The sequence below is a fragment of the Lachancea lanzarotensis genome, scaffold LALA0S04, assembly GCF_000938715.1.
Source record: "Lachancea lanzarotensis genome assembly LALA0, scaffold LALA0S04, whole genome shotgun sequence".
NCBI classification, from domain to species: Eukaryota; Fungi; Ascomycota; class Saccharomycetes; order Saccharomycetales; family Saccharomycetaceae; genus Lachancea; species Lachancea lanzarotensis.
In genome coordinates, this window is record NW_019212882.1 from 595,548 (window position 1) to 612,366 (window position 16,819).

The 16,819-nt window shown below is 46.0% G+C and overlaps 8 protein-coding genes across 8 annotated transcripts; 2 read left to right on the forward strand and 6 right to left on the reverse strand.

The window, feature by feature from the left end:
• Window positions 1–28: 28 nt before the first annotated feature.
• NSP1 (LALA0S04e06832g1_1) lies at window positions 29–2,442 on the reverse strand (the record flags this gene model as incomplete). The annotated part of the gene is made up of 2 exons (XM_022772868.1): window positions 29–2,367; window position 2,442. Coding segments are annotated over 2 exons (2,340 nt in total).
• A 227-nt stretch (window positions 2,443–2,669) lies between these two features.
• MHP1 (LALA0S04e06854g1_1) lies at window positions 2,670–6,731 on the reverse strand (the record flags this gene model as incomplete). Its single annotated transcript, XM_022772869.1, has 1 exon — window positions 2,670–6,731. One exon carries the CDS (start codon window positions 6,729–6,731, stop codon window positions 2,670–2,672), a length of 4,062 nt encoding a protein of 1,353 aa, XP_022628290.1.
• An 859-nt stretch (window positions 6,732–7,590) lies between these two features.
• GYP6 (LALA0S04e06876g1_1) lies at window positions 7,591–8,742 on the forward strand (the record flags this gene model as incomplete). Its single annotated transcript, XM_022772870.1, has 1 exon — window positions 7,591–8,742. One exon carries the CDS (start codon window positions 7,591–7,593, stop codon window positions 8,740–8,742), a length of 1,152 nt encoding a protein of 383 aa, XP_022628291.1.
• A 150-nt stretch (window positions 8,743–8,892) lies between these two features.
• On the reverse strand, window positions 8,893–9,639 carry GPM1 (LALA0S04e06898g1_1; the record flags this gene model as incomplete). The annotated part of the gene is made up of 1 exon (XM_022772871.1): window positions 8,893–9,639. The coding sequence occupies one exon, from the start codon at window positions 9,637–9,639 to the stop codon at window positions 8,893–8,895; it is 747 nt and encodes a 248-aa protein (XP_022628292.1).
• A 1,052-nt stretch (window positions 9,640–10,691) lies between these two features.
• Window positions 10,692–11,648, reverse strand: NNR2 (LALA0S04e06920g1_1; the record flags this gene model as incomplete). The annotated part of the gene is made up of 1 exon (XM_022772872.1): window positions 10,692–11,648. The coding sequence occupies one exon, from the start codon at window positions 11,646–11,648 to the stop codon at window positions 10,692–10,694; it is 957 nt and encodes a 318-aa protein (XP_022628293.1).
• Window positions 11,649–12,472: 824 nt separating this feature from the next.
• MCR1 (LALA0S04e06942g1_1) lies at window positions 12,473–13,351 on the forward strand (the record flags this gene model as incomplete). Its single annotated transcript, XM_022772873.1, has 1 exon — window positions 12,473–13,351. The coding sequence occupies one exon, from the start codon at window positions 12,473–12,475 to the stop codon at window positions 13,349–13,351; it is 879 nt and encodes a 292-aa protein (XP_022628294.1).
• A 78-nt stretch (window positions 13,352–13,429) lies between these two features.
• On the reverse strand, window positions 13,430–14,515 carry DBR1 (LALA0S04e06964g1_1; the record flags this gene model as incomplete). Its single annotated transcript, XM_022772874.1, has 1 exon — window positions 13,430–14,515. The coding sequence occupies one exon, from the start codon at window positions 14,513–14,515 to the stop codon at window positions 13,430–13,432; it is 1,086 nt and encodes a 361-aa protein (XP_022628295.1).
• A 194-nt stretch (window positions 14,516–14,709) lies between these two features.
• SDH1 (LALA0S04e06986g1_1) lies at window positions 14,710–16,626 on the reverse strand (the record flags this gene model as incomplete). The annotated part of the gene is made up of 1 exon (XM_022772875.1): window positions 14,710–16,626. One exon carries the CDS (start codon window positions 16,624–16,626, stop codon window positions 14,710–14,712), a length of 1,917 nt encoding a protein of 638 aa, XP_022628296.1.
• Between the last annotated feature and the right edge of the window lie 193 nt (window positions 16,627–16,819).

The window sequence follows — 16,819 nt, forward strand, 5'->3', positions numbered from 1 at the left end:
TCATATAGCGATAGTAGTAATTAATTATCTAAAGAGATCTAAGTTTACTTTCCAAGGACTCGGAACTATTGTCCAGAGACTTCAATGCATCAAGGTGGGTATTTAATAGCTTTATCAGCTGAGTATTCTCGTCTTCGTTTGTTACGCTCATATTGGTCGCTCTGTTGAAAGTATCACTTACTCCGTTGATCTCTGTGATTAAAGATGACAAGTTAGCGGACAAAGATGTGAGATTATCGTCCAGTGCTTGTGCAGTCTGGTAGACTTGTTGTCTTTTTTGGTCGTTGATGTTAGCAGATGATCCGGAAGTAGAAGAGAAGACCCCCGAAAGAAGCGAGTCCGCTTTTTTTTCGTAGTTATCGAGGAAAGTTTCTAATTCACTCTGCTGACGCTCAATGTAATGTAGAGATTGATCAACACGACTTTGTGTCTGCTCTGCAATTACCATTTCAGAATACAACTGCCCAATATGTTCGCCCCCAAGCATCAGAACTTGATCCCACTCTTTCACTTTCCTAGAGTACTCACCAAAATTTTCAGCTGAACCGCCTAATTGTGTAGTCCATTTAGTTACGAGATCGTCCAATGTCTTATTGTCTAAAGAGACGGGTTGAAGATCTACCGTTTTTTGTGTATTTTGGCTTCCCACAGAAGATGGAGCGGTGGCGCTATCTGGCAAACCTTTCTCATTTTCTTTATTTCCAAATGAAACGCCCGTAGGCTTGGAAGCGGCTGTATTAACGCCTTTGTCTTGATCGGCGGATCCAGTGCTAGAACTTTCTTTGTCCTTCTTCGCGCCGAAGCTAAAGGCAGGTTTGGTCGCAACTGGTTTCTTTTCATCTCCCTCCAATGAGAATCCTCCCAAAGAAGGTTTCTGCTCACTTGCAGCGGGTGCTGTTTTGGAAGGGGCGTTTTCTGCCTCATCTACAGAGTGCTTTTTGCCTAACGAGAAACCGCTGCTGGTAGATTTTTCTGTCTTGTTGTCCGTAAGTCCTCCAAATAATATTGGGGCCTTTGCGCCAGCGCTAGATCCTGGATTGGTACTAGTTGTGGCTTTGGTTCCGAAGCTAAAGCCAGCTGGAGGTTTCGACGACTCGGCCGCGGCTGAAAACAGACCACCGGCTTTCGAAGTAGTCGTGACTTCCTTCTTGTCCGCGTTTTCACTGGGCACACTTTTCTCATCAGTCTTGCCAAACGCGAAAGGTTCTTTCTTTTCGGCAACGAACCCAAGAGGTTGGGGGTTCTTAGGCGCATCCTTTTGTGCTGTACTCGAGAAAAGAGACCCTATCCCGTTGTTGGTTTTGTTATCACTCTTGCTCGTCCCCATAGAGAAAGTGGTTTGATTGGCATCTTTCGGCTGCGATTCAACCTGCTCTTTACTGCTTTCCGGTTTATCACCAACAGTGGCGCTAGAAATGGATTGGCCAAAGCTGAAAACTGGCTTACTGTCGGCTTTCGCCTCCGCATTAGAACCCGACGTTCCAGAACCTTCGTTCAAACCTGAACTACCCAGTGAAACCCCAAATTTTAAAGAAGGCAAAGCTTCATCCTTCTTTTCTGTTGTGCTAAGGGTTTTGCCGGTTCCAAAAGAAAATGCAGGCTTACCTGCAGTCTCGCCGGAATTGAAGGAAAAGGCAGGCTTGTTGGCACTTTGATCACTTTCTGTAGAGGTTTTTTGTGCTGCGCTTCCAAAGTTTCCGATAGGAGTTTTGGTAGCAGTTTCTGCAGAAGATCCTCCGAAAGCAAAGGGTTTTGAAGAGGTCTCTCCGCCAGCACTTTGGAACGGAGAAGGTTTGACAGCATTTGGCAGAGCAGGCGATGGATTCAGGTTACCAGATCCAAATGAGAAGGCGGGTTTGTCATCTTTTTTGGGTTCGGCATTCAGTCCCACAGGTTTCTCAGTTGCGTCTTGAGTTGTTGATCTTTGACCAAAAGGCGATACATCTTTATTAGTATTGCTGCCACCAAACGAAAATGCACTGTTCTGTGCTGCCGGTTGGGCGCCAAACGCGAATGCAGGTTTTGGCGTGGAGTCAGAAGCCGGTTTCGTCGCATTAAAAAGAGTGGGGTTGGTAGCACCGATTGAAGCTGTTGGGTTTGCAGCACCAAAGGGTTGCGATCCAGTGCTGCCTGAAGCAGAGGAGTTGGTCGTTCCAAATGCCTGGAACCCCGCTGTTGATCCTTGTGAAGGTTTCCCGAAAAGCTGCCCAGAGTTTTGACTATTTTGATCGGCCGGTTTTTGACCAAATCCTCCAAAAAGAGGTTTGGCATTTTCTGAACTTTGATTTGGAATATTAGCATTGCCAAACATAGGCTTTGAGCCTGTGGTCCCACTATTATTATTGTTGAAGTTGAATTGGTGGCTCACTGCGATTCGAGTCAGTAAAAGTCATGAAATAACGCTAGTTTTTCGCTAGAAAAACTGAGACCTGAAAACATACTTTTTAAGTTAATCAAATGGTCACTTAAAGAGCTTCAACGCTATTGAAGGGGTGTACAATTGCTAGTTTTAAACCGATTTAAACCTTAGTTGTTGTTAAGTTACTTCAAATTTTCGAACTTGATGATCTTCGTGTAGGGTGCCAGCGAAATCCTCGACCGGTGGCTCTATACTGTATACATATGTAAAATATAGGATAGACTAAAAGAATGAGTGTTGACAGTGGCTTTCATTTTTGAAGATTTGAAGAACGGTCGTGCTGTGTCAACAAATTTTTGTTTGGAATCCTGCCGCGTTCAATATTATCAAGAACTTCGTCATAAACACGATCGATGGCCTCGCCGCCGCCAACGACGTCAGGCTCGGAGTCTGAATCGCTTAAATCATTTGCCTGCCTCTCTTTTTCTTCCTGCAAATTTGCCTGAACCCCCACAACGGTACTCGATTCTCTTGAAATTGGGTCAAGTTCGCCTGTGACCGTATTACGGGCATCGGTAGCAAGTTTTTGGTCTGGTCGTTTTTTGAATATGTCGCTCAAGTCTACCCCACGCTTACGAAGTTTTTGCAAGAGGCCAGCGACAGTAGAAATGTCTTGAGTGAGAATAAACTCCTTGATTTTTTCGCCGTCAAGATCCGCAACATCATTCAAATCGCTGGTTTTCAAAAATTTCTTATCAATCTCCCCATCGCTGTTTGCCGCACTATTCGCAGCATGCTCTATTATGCCATGAGATTTACGCAAAACCGTACCTTCTTCTTTCAGTTGATCACGCGCGTGGGAATCCCCGCTGATGTCGACGTCGTCCTTGATCTCAACAGCATCCTCAGCAGGACCAGATCCAGCGGACTCGATAGGTGGATGTTGGAAGGGCAAAAGCGCCGAGTGCCCGCTTCCAGCAAAATAGGTCGAGGAGAGCGTTGCACCCGATTCCACTCTTGGCAACTGCTCATTGATTGTCCCAAAATATCCACCTGAGTGGCTGGGAATGTCAATTTTGTTGTTGTAGCGCTGAGCCAAAAGTCTCAACCCTCTTTCAAAAGTTGCATCGATAAAACAAAATCTGATGAGTGTTTCTTTGCCACTGGTGCTCAGGTTTCCCTCTACTCTGAGCTTGAACAAATCTTCCGTCACCTTATCAATAAAGGAGCGAGCTTTAGTTAACCGTAAAACAAAGCTTTGGGCCACAACGCCAAGATCTTCTTTGCTCATTGGTTTTTCGGTTAGAAGCTCAGCTAATTCCTTTTGCAGGAATGTTAAATTGTCAGAAACATCTCCTTGTGAGCCATCCAATGCATTGGAGCCTTTCGACTTGAAATTGCATTCCTCTACCTTGTTTATCGCCAACTCCATGTTCCTAATACCATACAAAGAGATTCTATCTCTGATTTTATCCGGCAATCCATCTAAGTCAAGGTCAAGGGTTAGCAGTGACGAACTTTTGCACATGGCAGCAGCCAATGCACAGCCAGATGCACGATCCAGTTTTGTCCCACGAGCAGAAACATAATTCAGCTTCTGACACATGGGGAAGACTTCAGCTAAAGCAACTAGGGACATCGAAGGAATGTCATTATAATCCATCTGCAATCGCATCAAATTGACGAAGACCGGCAAATAGTGTGCAAGATGTCTAGTGATATGAGGGAAGATTTGGGGATTGTTGGAAATGTCAAGCAACTTCAAGTTATCACAATAGCAAAGGCTACTTATTAGCCGTAGTAGCTCATTGTTGCTTGATTCGGCGCCTTCGGGTACCTCTAAATTCGCTGAATTGAGAGAAATATACTTGAACACATTGTTGTTACTCTGCATTTTCTCAATGAGAGTGGCAGAAAACCTACCCAGTTTTCCACGAAGGTCGTTATAAGCCATGTCGATACCTGTACCTTGAGATCGAACCAGCCAATCTGCAAGTAAAGTACACTTTTCTGTCGTCAAGGAATTATAGGCCAAACCGAGTCGGGTAGTTCGTCTACAGCCGAGCTCAATAAAGTTTTCGAACTGCTTGAGAGGCATTTTTGCACCAGAGAGAATCATCTCTTCGAGACCTCCGTTGGTAGCCAAAGCTGCCGTAAGTAGATCCCAATTTGAATCCTCTCTACTTTCCATAGAGCACTCCATTCTTGGGACACGAGACTTTTGAGCTGACTTCGAAGGCTTTTGAACATTTATTGACATTCCTGGAACCATTGATAAGTCGAGAGCACCCAGGCTCTTACATTTGGATACGAAGAAACAAAGAAAGCGCCAACCTTCGTGGTCAAGTGGTGTATTCCGTAGGGAAAGTTTCTCGAACTCTTTTTTGTGAGTTAATGAGCATAAGATGATGGTCAACATCTCGACGCTTAAACTAACACCATCTAAAGAAAGGCACAAAACTGGTGCTATGCTCAAAAAATCACTGAAGGATAAAACCTCTATCATAGACGGCTTCGGGTTTCTCAATTGGAGCAACGGAATTGGGTCAGTGGAACCTTTTTTCAACTGCTTGAGGGTTGCAGGAATAGGTAAGATTTCGCGCAGATGGCAGCATCGCGTGTAAGTAACATCATGTGGTATCTTGATATCTCGTGGCGGATATACATTGTCACCATCATCATCATCATCACTTGTGGAAACAATGGAAGAGAGAGAGCAGCCCGAACGTCTGCTAAACATAGGTTTGTCGATCTTCACTTTGGCAGCACTTTTACTGACAGACACGTCGTCTTCATTCGATACACTCTCGCCATTAGACCCCACGCTTTTCGAAGTACCATCGGACTGATTTTTATTCGTAGCCTCTGCCCCATCTTCATTGGAGATAACTACATCAGGCTTTTTTTCTTCTCGTCTTTTGATGTCGTTTTCATTGACTGTTGGGTCGCTAAGAAGTTTGAGATGACCGGATCCTCCCACAACAATGCCGGATGTCGTTTTTTGTAAGATTTCCCGCTTTTCCTCGGGTGTTAATCGATGAATGATGACAGATCCGTCAGGATTGACCTCTACTTCACCTTTCCTTGGATTTTTGCTGCATATCTGCTGTGGAGGGTCATTGAAATATGTGTTGGTAGCAAAAGCGACTTTTTTCAACGGCTTGAGGTCCTCTAAACCGGGAATGGTGGGCCCGCGGTCATTTTGTAAGTTCCCTGAAGATTCTTCATCACTTGTTTCCGTATCAGAGTCAGTAGAGGAACCCTTTGTCGAGTGATCCTCAGTGTGAGAAGTAACTCTTTTCAAGAAAGCACCAAACTTATTAGTTGATGAAGAAGTATTTGTCCTTGCTCTTCGCAGGGCATCCTTGCGAACGAAGCGGTATTGCCTTCTTAAGGCGGGAGCTAAATTTGATTTAGCAGGATGTGGTGGAATGGGCCTTCCTTTGGCATCGCGAATCTGTGACCATTTGTTTTCTTGGGAGGTTTCCACGTCTTCGTCTATGGAAAAGGTAGCCTTTGATTTTCCTGTGTCGGGCCGTACAGGTTTGGACGCTGAAATGGGCCTCGAGCTTGGAGAAGTGCCACCTTTGAGGGTGGACCTATAGCGTTGTAAAAATTCGTCAAGTTTTGGATCGCCCTCGACGGGGTGTATTGGGACGGTTTTTGATCTGCTTATGACCGCCATCTCTGGCTGGGTCGAGGCTGGTGTGCCATCATTGCTAAACTCATAATCTTTTTTGACTACAGGGCTATGTTCCCTTTCTCGAGATTGGGGCGGAGAATCATAATTGCTGTTCTTTGACGAGTTTCTGTACTCAGACTTCGCACTTATGCTGCTTCGTCTGGCTGGTGGTTTTTTGGTCTCCTCCTTTTTTTTCCGTCCGAACAAGGATCGAAGAAAATTCGGCTTTTGAGACTTCGGTTCATCGTTTTCTATATGACCCATGGAGTTCATGGAAATTGAATTGCTGCGACGTACCGTATGGTGTTTGGAGCACTCTATTCCATCCAAGTAGTTCTGATCTCGAAAATGCGGCTTTTCAAATCCACGAGCCGCTAAATTGCGGCCCATTGCATTCGATCCATTCTGTATTTCGGGCGACGTAGCGCGCGAAGTGACAGGCAAAGATGCAGCTGAGTCCACTGAAGCATCTTTAGAGGTAATTTTCGAAGCGTTAGAATCAGTGTCGGGTTTGTGCTCTGTTTTCTGGGACTCTGCAGCGGCCGACAAGCTCTGATTCGCGATTGAGCTCGAACAATCGGTCCTTGTGAGCCAGTCAACGTTTATCGAGTCCAACGGGCCCTTTTCAACAGCTTTTCCTCGCGAGCCAATGGCATCCTGCGAAGAAGATGCCAACGAGCTATTCTTCATAATAGAAACCGCTGTCCTGTTGAATATTGTTAACCTTAGGACAAGAAGAATGTTCTCTCTGCCCCAGATGTGATCCCTACTTGTAGTAGTATTCTTGAAATCCTCATATTTTACTCTTGAGAGAAAGTCGTTTCCAACGAGCTGGAGAGAGGATGACTCTCTGGCTAGATAGTCATTGAATCATCACCGGAGGTATGCTAAACTCTCAACAAGTGAGCACTATCGTTGGGAGATATTGTACCATCGAGAGGGCCTGCTGGCGTGTCTTTTCCCGTTTTCACAGCGGTTTTTGTAGATCTTAGAGAGACATCAATTGATACCGAATTGTCATTGCTTGTGATTGAATGCTTGAAATCTAATGCTGGATGACTATGAAATTGGCAGCTTTGAAGTTACAGTGGTGTTTCAATATATGCTCTTGAGACCTAAGAGCGTGCCTCGGACCGCTGGAAAACTTCGAAAGGTGGGAAATTCAGAAATGTAGTCAGCTCAACTCAACTCAACTCAATTGAACTCACACAACGTACTCCTGGGTTGGACTCCTAGATGAACGAGTTATATTTCAGAAGCAAAATGATAAATACTTTGGTTATGATCCAACAATCATCTCGAGCTAAAAGCTGTGAAATATGTGAGTTTAACGTTAATAAACTAAATGAAGCTCGACCCACCGGATCAATCAGCTTCAAACTTCTCTCACCGTACTCGTCAAGGTCTCCTCGTCGACCTTTTAGTCTGCCTTGTCGTATTTCTCAAACTTACAGGATTATATACTAAGATCAGTCATTGATCATCTTGTCTATTATATATATGTCAAATCAAGCCTTGATTTGAACTTCAAGCAACTTCAGACACCCAAATGGCGGATTCTAGCCAAATCCAGCACCTTATACAGCGGTATGGGACACGAGAAGAGTTGGTAAAGAAGGGTGTTTGGCGCGGAGACCTTTACAGCGCTGCAGAAGTGCGATTTTTAGATCGTGGATGGTGTTGGAAGACACTACTATTGACAGGAGAAGATGGGCTTTTGGTGACAAAAGTGGCAGAAGTGCCAGACAACACAGTGCTAGACGATGCTCCTCTGCATCGAAATAAACTACAATCGCGAGTTAGGACCTTGACCCCGGAACGCACCAATACGCATCCGCTGGTGCAGAGTGATGAGGACAGAAATAACGAAGACCGGTTAAAGGAGAAGATTTCGTTGCATGATACACTGGAGATAATCAGACTTGATATTTCTAGACTTTTACTGGATCCCATGTTCGAATCGGTAGAATGCAAGGCAGAAATGACTCAGATTTTGTACAACTATGTCGTGCACAACCATACGAGCTACAAACAGGGATACCACGAGCTTTGTGGCGCGGTATACATGCAAATGGCTGGGGAAGAATGTGGGGCTCGAAAACTTAACACTTTGAACATCTTTAACAAGTTGATGAAACGAGTGAGACCAGTTTTCTACGAAGAAACTGCGCTATTGCATTTCTCGCAAGTCAAATTCGACCGCATTTTTAAATTAACCATGCCCAAACTGCACCATTTGCTCACGGTGCACCATGGTCTTGATAATGCGGTCTGGTTGATTCGCTGGACCCGTCTGTTGTTCTTAAGGGAGTTCGACCTAAATTACGTGCTAAAAGTGTGGGATCATCTTCTCACTTTTGTGATCCCATTGGATGATCTAATAGCGTGCTGCGTCGTAGTGCTTCTCATAGCCTTAACCCGAGACTTGTACTCATGTGAGGACCAGGGTGAAGTGATCAGTATTCTTTTGCATTACCCTAGTGACAAGCTGATAGATTGCGTTGAACTTATGAAGAACAGTGCCAGTCTTTACGAGCTCTACGTCACTAAGCAGCATCAAGACATGAAGGCCCTGGGAGACAATCTGTGCAGGATACACAACCGACAATGGTACGATAAGCAGGCTCAAGTTTCTGATCAGAACAGGCTCAGACTTGAAGAAAGGTTGAAACGCCGAGTAGGACAACGATTGAAGCGGTAGAATCCTCGAACCTGCGTATAATACGCCTTCTTTTCTGTAACAATGGTTTTATCTCATTATCGTTATATAAAGCATCATATAAAAGCATCAAAGACGCTAGAAGTGTCTAGCATTGACCTAGATGCTCTTGACATACATTTACTTTTGCGCTTATTTCTTCTGGCCTTGGTTGGCAACAGCAGCGGCACCGGCAGCAGCAGCCTCAGGGTCCAAGTAGTAAGATGGCTTGGTTGGCTTCAAGTTGTTGTCCAATTCGAAAACCAATGGAATACCGGTTGGGATGTTCAACTTAGCAATGTCAGCGTCGGAAATTCCTTCCAAGTGCTTAACAAGACCTCTCAAAGAGTTACCGTGAGCAGCGATCATAACGGTCTTGCCCTCCAACAATTCCTTGGAGATGGTGTCTTGCCAGTATGGCAAGAATCTGTCAATGACAAGGGCCAAAGACTCAGTGGCTGGAACGGTGCTTGGGTCCAAGTCGCTGTATCTCTCGTCACCCTTTTGGGAGAACTCGGAGCTGTCAGAGATCTTTGGAGGAGGAACGTCGAAGGATCTTCTCCAGGTGTTGAATTGCTCTTCACCGTACTCGGCCAAAGTGGCGGCTTTGTCCTTACCTTGTAGAGCACCGTAGTGTCTCTCGTTCAATCTCCAGGTTCTGACGGTTGGGATCCATAGTCTGTCAGCGGCGCTCAAGGCGATGTTGGCGGTCTGGATGGCTCTGGACAACTTGGAGGTGAACAAGATGTCTGGCTTGACGTTGTTTTCTTTCAACAACTCACCGGCGCGCTTGGCTTCTTTTTCACCAACGGCGGACAATCTAACGTCCACCCAACCGGTGAAAAGGTTCTTTTCGTTCCATTCGGATTGACCGTGTCTGACTAGGACTAGCTTTGGCATTATGTTTGAATTTGGTTATAGGGTGATTGAATAAAGATTCGATGAGGAGAAAAACCGATCAAGAGAAATTACGATTAACTTAGTATTCTTCATTTCATAGAAGCTACTTATACTGTGTTATATATACTCTGCCACAGTTGGGCAGCATTAATTGTTTACGGTCTGGTCATTTTGTCTCTCACCACTTAAGCTCGTCACCAGATGGGAACTGAATAGTGTGAGTTCATGGAAGGTAAGTTGAGCGACGTTGATTGATGATGGGATTTAGGGCCGAAGATCGAGTTGGCGGTGTGTGGAAGAAGTCGTAGTAGGGTTTTTGCAGGTGAAGAGATCAGAGGAAGCCAGAAGAAGTTGGAGGAAGTTGTGGGAAGCTGAAGGAAGCCGTGTGTGGTATGGGTTTTAGGGTGTTAGGGTGACTGGGTGACTGGGTGGCTGGATGTTGGGGTTTTGTTTTGGGTGACTGGGTGTTGTTGAAAAGTGTACGGGTGTTGAAATGTACGGGTGCTTGAAGTTCACCGGACCTCTCTATTCCGGCGAGGGTGGAGCAGCTGACTTCCAGCGCCGCCATTCGCCATTGACAAAGAGAGCCCGGTGATGGACGACTGCACTTAGATGTAGAAATTCAAGTTGTTGTTCATTTGCAGTTGGATGCGTCAGTCGAGCGTAGCACCAAAACAAGAGATTTACAGACCTTTAGCACACTCAGTAACAAGGTATTCTTGTCCACGTGACCAACTCCTTTCTGTCGCGCTAGTCAACGCAATGGTCGGTCTCCCATTATTCCAAATACAGTTTCAACCTCCGGTTATGCTCAAGAATTGTTCAATAAATCCATCTGTCGTCGTCCTACCGACAAACCTTGACGAGTAACTATTTCAGTATCATTCACGGATACTTCTCTCGATGGTGACAGTATACGATGGAGCCAGCGACAATCAAGTACACTGATCAAAATGACATAATAGTAATCGCGATTAACAGCATTTATACAAATATTTAAACTGCCATGCGCCATAGTGTTTTATCTCTCTTGCCCTGTCTTACGTTTCATGTCAAAGTTTGCCCAATAACAAGTCGTATGCATCGCCAACCCTGTCGTTGACATCTGTGGTTTGCATTGCCCTTCCGTGTTTTTCGTATGCAAGCCGTGCACATTCCCGCGTCACAGAGCTCCCTATATAGCAGCTTAGTACTGCCAAATCGAACCATTCCAGTCTCTCAGTAGGTTCCCAAATTTTGAAATCGTAGGTTGCTCTACTGAATGCCAACATGGTAGCTATTATCCCAGTCAATGTATCGCCCTGGCCACCTACTCGCTTGTTGGTGCCCTTGGCGGAACATTCCAAAACAGAATCGTTATACCAAATCTTGTCTTCTGAGCCCTTTTGCACTACAACGCACTTCAATTTGCTTGCAAGTTCTGCCCCGCTCTCGCAGCCAAAGCGGTTTTTGATCCGCTGGAACTCCACAACGTTGGGGGTCAATACGAGCCGTCCCGGTTTGAAAGCACGTAAAACTTCACATACTTTGTCGGAGTAGCTCTCATCAGAGATCAAAAACAGCCCGTCGGCATCCAAAATTACTGGAGTCTCGCCTTTGTGCTTGTAGGCAAGATATTCCAACACATCAACGATGGAATCCAGCATAGCTCGATCTCTGCCAAGACCTGGACCTACCACACACACGTGCATCCGGTCCAGCAGACCTTGAATTTTGTCCATGGGCGCTGTACCAGCGCCCGATTCCCGCAAGTACGGATGCACCATCAAATTTGGTGTGTAAGATTTTATCACAGGTGCTGCGTTTAACTCACACATAACGTGGGTCAGATCTGCTCCGAACAACGCTGCTGAATGTGCACTGAAGTACGGTGCGCCCGTGTAGTCTTCACACCCACCAATAATGCATACACGACCGCACTGTCCTTTATGGAACTCCGGTGAAAGCGGAGGGATTGCCGCTTTGGTCGCAAGACGCAGCAATTCCTTGTGCGAAAGTCGAGACAGCATATATACTTAGTGTACGTAAAACAAAGTATCGCAGAGCAAGTCTGAGTTGTCGTTATATAGAGATGAAGAAATTAATCTGAATTGAAGATTCCAAGACGATTTAAGACCCCTAGTAGTAGTTAACTCTACCGTTGAATCCCTTTTATTACTTTGAGTTCTTCTCGACGACAGCGTATACGTTTGCGATTTCCAATTTTTCAGTAGTACTAATAATCAAATTGAGTAATCTATAGCGGATGCTAGTTGAAATACCAACGACACACTCATAAAGTAGAATGTGCACCGCTCCACAGCATCAGTCACACACAATAGAGGTACGGTTTCAAAATTCTTGGCCCTGACATTTTTGGGAAAATTGTGTTGATGTTTTTAGCAGCTCTGCTCGTGGAGATAAAATTACTGTCAGTAATAACAGGCAGTTTTCACTGTTTGTTAGTCAATCCATCGGTGCAAAAATCATCCAAGAGCACCATGACTAAGTATTAGTTAAGTGGGGGCATTTCATCTAATAGGTTCGCGTAATCGGCCATCCAAGATTTCCCACAAACTGTGACATCGCCAACACCTTGCACCACATGATTCGATCATGCCGTTCTCGTCCAATAGAAGCCACTCCTGTGTTGCGGAGAGCAACCGAGACTCGAAATGTCGTCACAGAGATACTGCTGCTACTGTACTTCACTCATGTGACTGGTGATTAGTGATATATAAGCAGTGGCTTTCCCGGGACTGAGATGGGTGTTGTAATGCTGGTTGTTGGTTTGCAAATGATTTCTAGTGGGTCAAGTCTAGTTCCAACGCTTTCCAGACTAAACCACCCAGCAATGCTAACCAGAATTTTGAGACACAGGGCTACTTTGCCCTTTGCAATTGGCTCAGTTGCAGCGGCCGCTGCCTTCTACAACTTGAGCATTGTGAAGAACGAACCCTTGAAAACTTTCCAAGGTGACGGAGCCTGGGTTGAGCTACCTATCAGCAAGATCGAAAACGTTTCGCATGACACCCGTCGCTTCACTTTCAACCTTCCAGAGGCAGATCAGACCACCGGACTGATCACTGCATCAGCGTTGTTGGCGAAGCTTGAGACCGCTAAGGGCAACAACGTCATCAGACCTTACACCCCAGTGAGCGATGTCAGCACCAAGGGTCATTTCCAATTGGTCATCAAGCACTACGATGGAGGTAAATTCACCGAGCTCTTGTTCGCCAAGAAAGCTCAAGACACCGTTGCGTTCAAGGGCCCTATCGTCAAGTGGGACTGGAAACCAAACTCTTTCAAAAACATCACCTTGCTAGGAGCCGGCTCTGGTATCACCCCACTGTTCCAGCTGGTGCACCACATCTCGCAGAACCCACAAGACAAGACCAAGATCAACTTGCTTTACGGCAACAAGACGCCGGGCGACATATTGCTAAAGAAGGAGCTTGACGAGATCATGGCCAAGTACCCAGAACAGGTCAAAATTCACTACTTTGTCGACAAAGCGGACGGTGATTTCGAGGGTCACAGCGGATTTATCACTCGCGAATATTTGGAGAAGAACCTCCCTGGCCCGGGCGAGGACCACCAGGTTTTCGTGTGTGGTCCTCCACCTTTTATGAAAGCCTACTCGGGGCCAAAGGTTTCGCCTCAGGACCAAGGTGAACTCGTTGGTATTCTCAAGGATTTGGGACACACCAAAGAACGAGTCTTCAAGTTCTAAGCCCTGCGATATCTGACGAAGCCAATGATATATGATACGATATATATTCTTATATAGCCATCAAATGAGCAATTGTTGCTACTTGAAATCCTTGAGTTCGTAATCTTCCCAATTCACATCTTTGAGAGGACCGCGGTCTTCTCGAAGTTGATCGAAATCGAGACCTTCTAGCCTTTCTGTACATGGATGTTCGGCCAAAAACTTTCGGTTTGCCACGAACTCTGGATTTGAGTATATTTTCAACGGGCCGTCGTAAAACGTTGCGTGATTTGGGTCCACGCTCAGCGTTATTATTTCCAGGTGCTTCCGGTTGCGTCCGCACTTATCCAAGGCCAGAAACCTGGTAGTAAGAGGTTTTTCAGGCGCCTGTGTTTGTGGGTCGAAATCTAAATCTAGGTCAATCTCATCGGGATTCCGTTCCTCTAGGCCTCTCTTGTTGTTAACGAATTCTGCTTCGAATTTGACGTGAAGGTGGGCGCTCAACCACCATTTGGGCATCAACTTTCGCAAGAGCTGCCAGCTCACCGGACTCCCAAGGTTATTACTTCTGATGTCTTCTTTGAAAAATGGCTTCAACTTCAACAGTCTCTTGGTATCTCCATGTTGTACAATTCCGTTAGGCCAGTCATGACTGAGCATTACATCTGTGTGATCCAGCATGAACAGCGGTTCGACATCGGACTGCCGGACATGGTATAGGTTGCGCACGTATTTGCCCCATCCCTGTGATTTGATTACTGCGAGTGAAGGTCGGGCAGCATTGAAGTCATGGCGCTTATAAATGCCACTCAGTCCGCTAATCACCACGCCTTTAACCACAATGGATCCGCTATAGCCCATGTAATAGAAATTTTCGGCAACGAATCCTCCAAAAGGTAATTCGGCCAGTCCTTGCATGCATTCATGATTTCCACCAATAAATATGGTCGGCAACGGAGCCTGCAATTCCCCGCTGTAGTATTTGTGGAAATCGCCCATCTTCTTATACTTTTCAGGAACTGCGATTGATTCCAGATCTTGTTCGTTCCTCAGCGACTGGAAATCACCCAAGATGATGAGCAGATCCGGCCATTTCGTCTTGCAGCGGTCTTCAATGGCCTTGTAAATAGTGCTTAGCTCACCATGAGCACAACCTTGAACAGCTATGCTGAGTGATTGAGACATCAATGACGTTAACTACAGTCCATTTCGCTACTGGTTGTAATGCTTAAATGAATTGGGAATATAATAATAATGAGTATAGAATAAATAAGTTGCATGTAGTAGGGTACTGGTGATAGTATAAATAATTCAATCGTGTAGCATCCCCTTTCGGGTGTCTTTGAACTACTCGACCTAGCGCTCTGTTAAGAAGCTTTTTAGTATGCTCTCACAGTTGGTGGAACAGACGGACATTCATTTTCGTCCAAAGTTGTGCTGATGACGTTTCTGTAACCCAATTCAACGCCGCCTTGAGGATCCTTTTGCCACGACAAGGTGTGTTTCATCCAGTTTTCGTCGTCTCTTTCTGGGTAATCCTCTCTGGAGTGAGCACCACGCGATTCCTTTCTGTTGGAAGCGGAAACGGCGGTTTGAATGGCATTGGTCAACAAGTTCTGTAGCTCTAGAGTTTCCACCATGTCGGAGTTCCAAATCATAGATCTATCGCTTGTGCCGACATCGGCAAACGATTTGTCGATGGCAGTGATGTTTTTGACACCGTCGTCAAGAGATTCTTGGGTTCTGAAAACGGAAACATCGGCCTGCATAGCCTTTTGCATGGCCAATCTGATTTCGGAGGTTGGTTTGGAGCCAGATGCGTTTCTGACGTGGTCCAAGTTAGCAATGGACTCCTTTCCGAGATCAGCAGGAACAGGCTTGTGAGGTAGACCAGGTTGCAAAGAATCGGCAACCGAGTGGGCGACGGCACGACCGAAAACGACCAAGTCTAATAGAGAGTTGGCTCCCAATCTGTTTGCACCGTGGACGGAAACACAGGCAGCTTCACCACAAGCCATCAAACCAGGAATAACCTTATCGTTACCTTCTTCATCAACAGTTAAAGCCTCACCAGACCATTTGGTAGGAATACCACCCATGTTGTAGTGAACAGTGGGCAGAATTGGGATTGGTTCCTTTGTAACATCGACACCGGCGAAAATGGCAGCGGTCTCAGAGATACCTGGCAATCTTTCCTTCAACACGCTAGGTGGGAGATGGTTCAATTGCAAGAACATGTGGTCCTTCTCGGGACCAACACCTCTACCTTCACGGATTTCCATGGTAATGGAACGGGAGACAACATCTCTACAGGCCAAGTCCTTGGCCGTTGGGGCATAACGTTCCATGAATCTCTCACCTTCGGAGTTCACCAAAAATCCACCTTCACCACGAGCACCTTCGGTGATCAAGCAGCCGGAACCGTAGATACCAGAAGGGTGAAATTGAATGAATTCTAGATCCTGCAATGGGAAACCAGCTCTGGACACCATGGCGTTACCGTCACCGGTACAGGTGTGCGCGGAGGTGCAGGAGAAGTAGGTACGACCGTAGCCACCGGTTGCAATAACGGTCTTGTGGGCTCTGAACCTGTGAATGGTACCGTCTTCTTGGTTGTAGGCGATGACACCGACAACTTCGCCGTTGTGGACAAGCAAGTCCATGGCGAAATATTCAATGAAGAAATGCGTGTTGTGCTTCAAAGCCTGGCCGTACAGGGTGTGAAGTAGGGCATGGCCGGTACGATCGGCCACAGCACATGTTCTGTAGGCCTGACCGCCTTTACCGTTTTCCTTGGTTTGTCCACCAAATGCACGTTGGTAAATGCGGCCTTCGTCGGTTCTTGAGAATGGCACACCGAAATGTTCCAGCTCGATGATCGAGTCCGACGCTTCACGGGTCATGTAGTGGATCGAGTCCTGGTCTCCCAGCCAATCGGAACCCTTGACGGTGTCGTACATGTGCCATTTCCAGTCGTCCTTGTGCATGTTTCCCAGAGCGGCGTTGATACCACCCTGTGCGGCAACCGTGTGCGATCTGGTGGGGAAAAGCTTCGAGATACACGCAGTCTTGTATCCGGCTTCTGCCAGTCCGAAAGCGGCTCTCAAACCGGCACCACCGGCTCCGACCACCACACAGTCGTATTCATGGTCCACAACCTGGTATTTTCCGCCGAAAGACGCTCCAGCGTCTGACCCATCTACATGCTGTGAAGTGCCAACAGCACGTAGGCTACGACTAGTGCTGCTGAACAGTCTTCTGGTAGTTGCAGCTCTCACGTTTCTCAATGACAGCATTTTTTTCTGCAATTATACTAATTTTTTGTTCGTGCCTTGTCTTCCTTGACAAAAATAATAGCTCTAGTTCCAAGAACAGTGTGAGAAAACAGCTAAAACTAAGCTTCCTGAGACTATTTTGCAAGCGCTTTTTCCAACAAACTTCTCAATCGAGTGAATAATGCCACAAATGTTGCAAATGCTGAGTATTTCA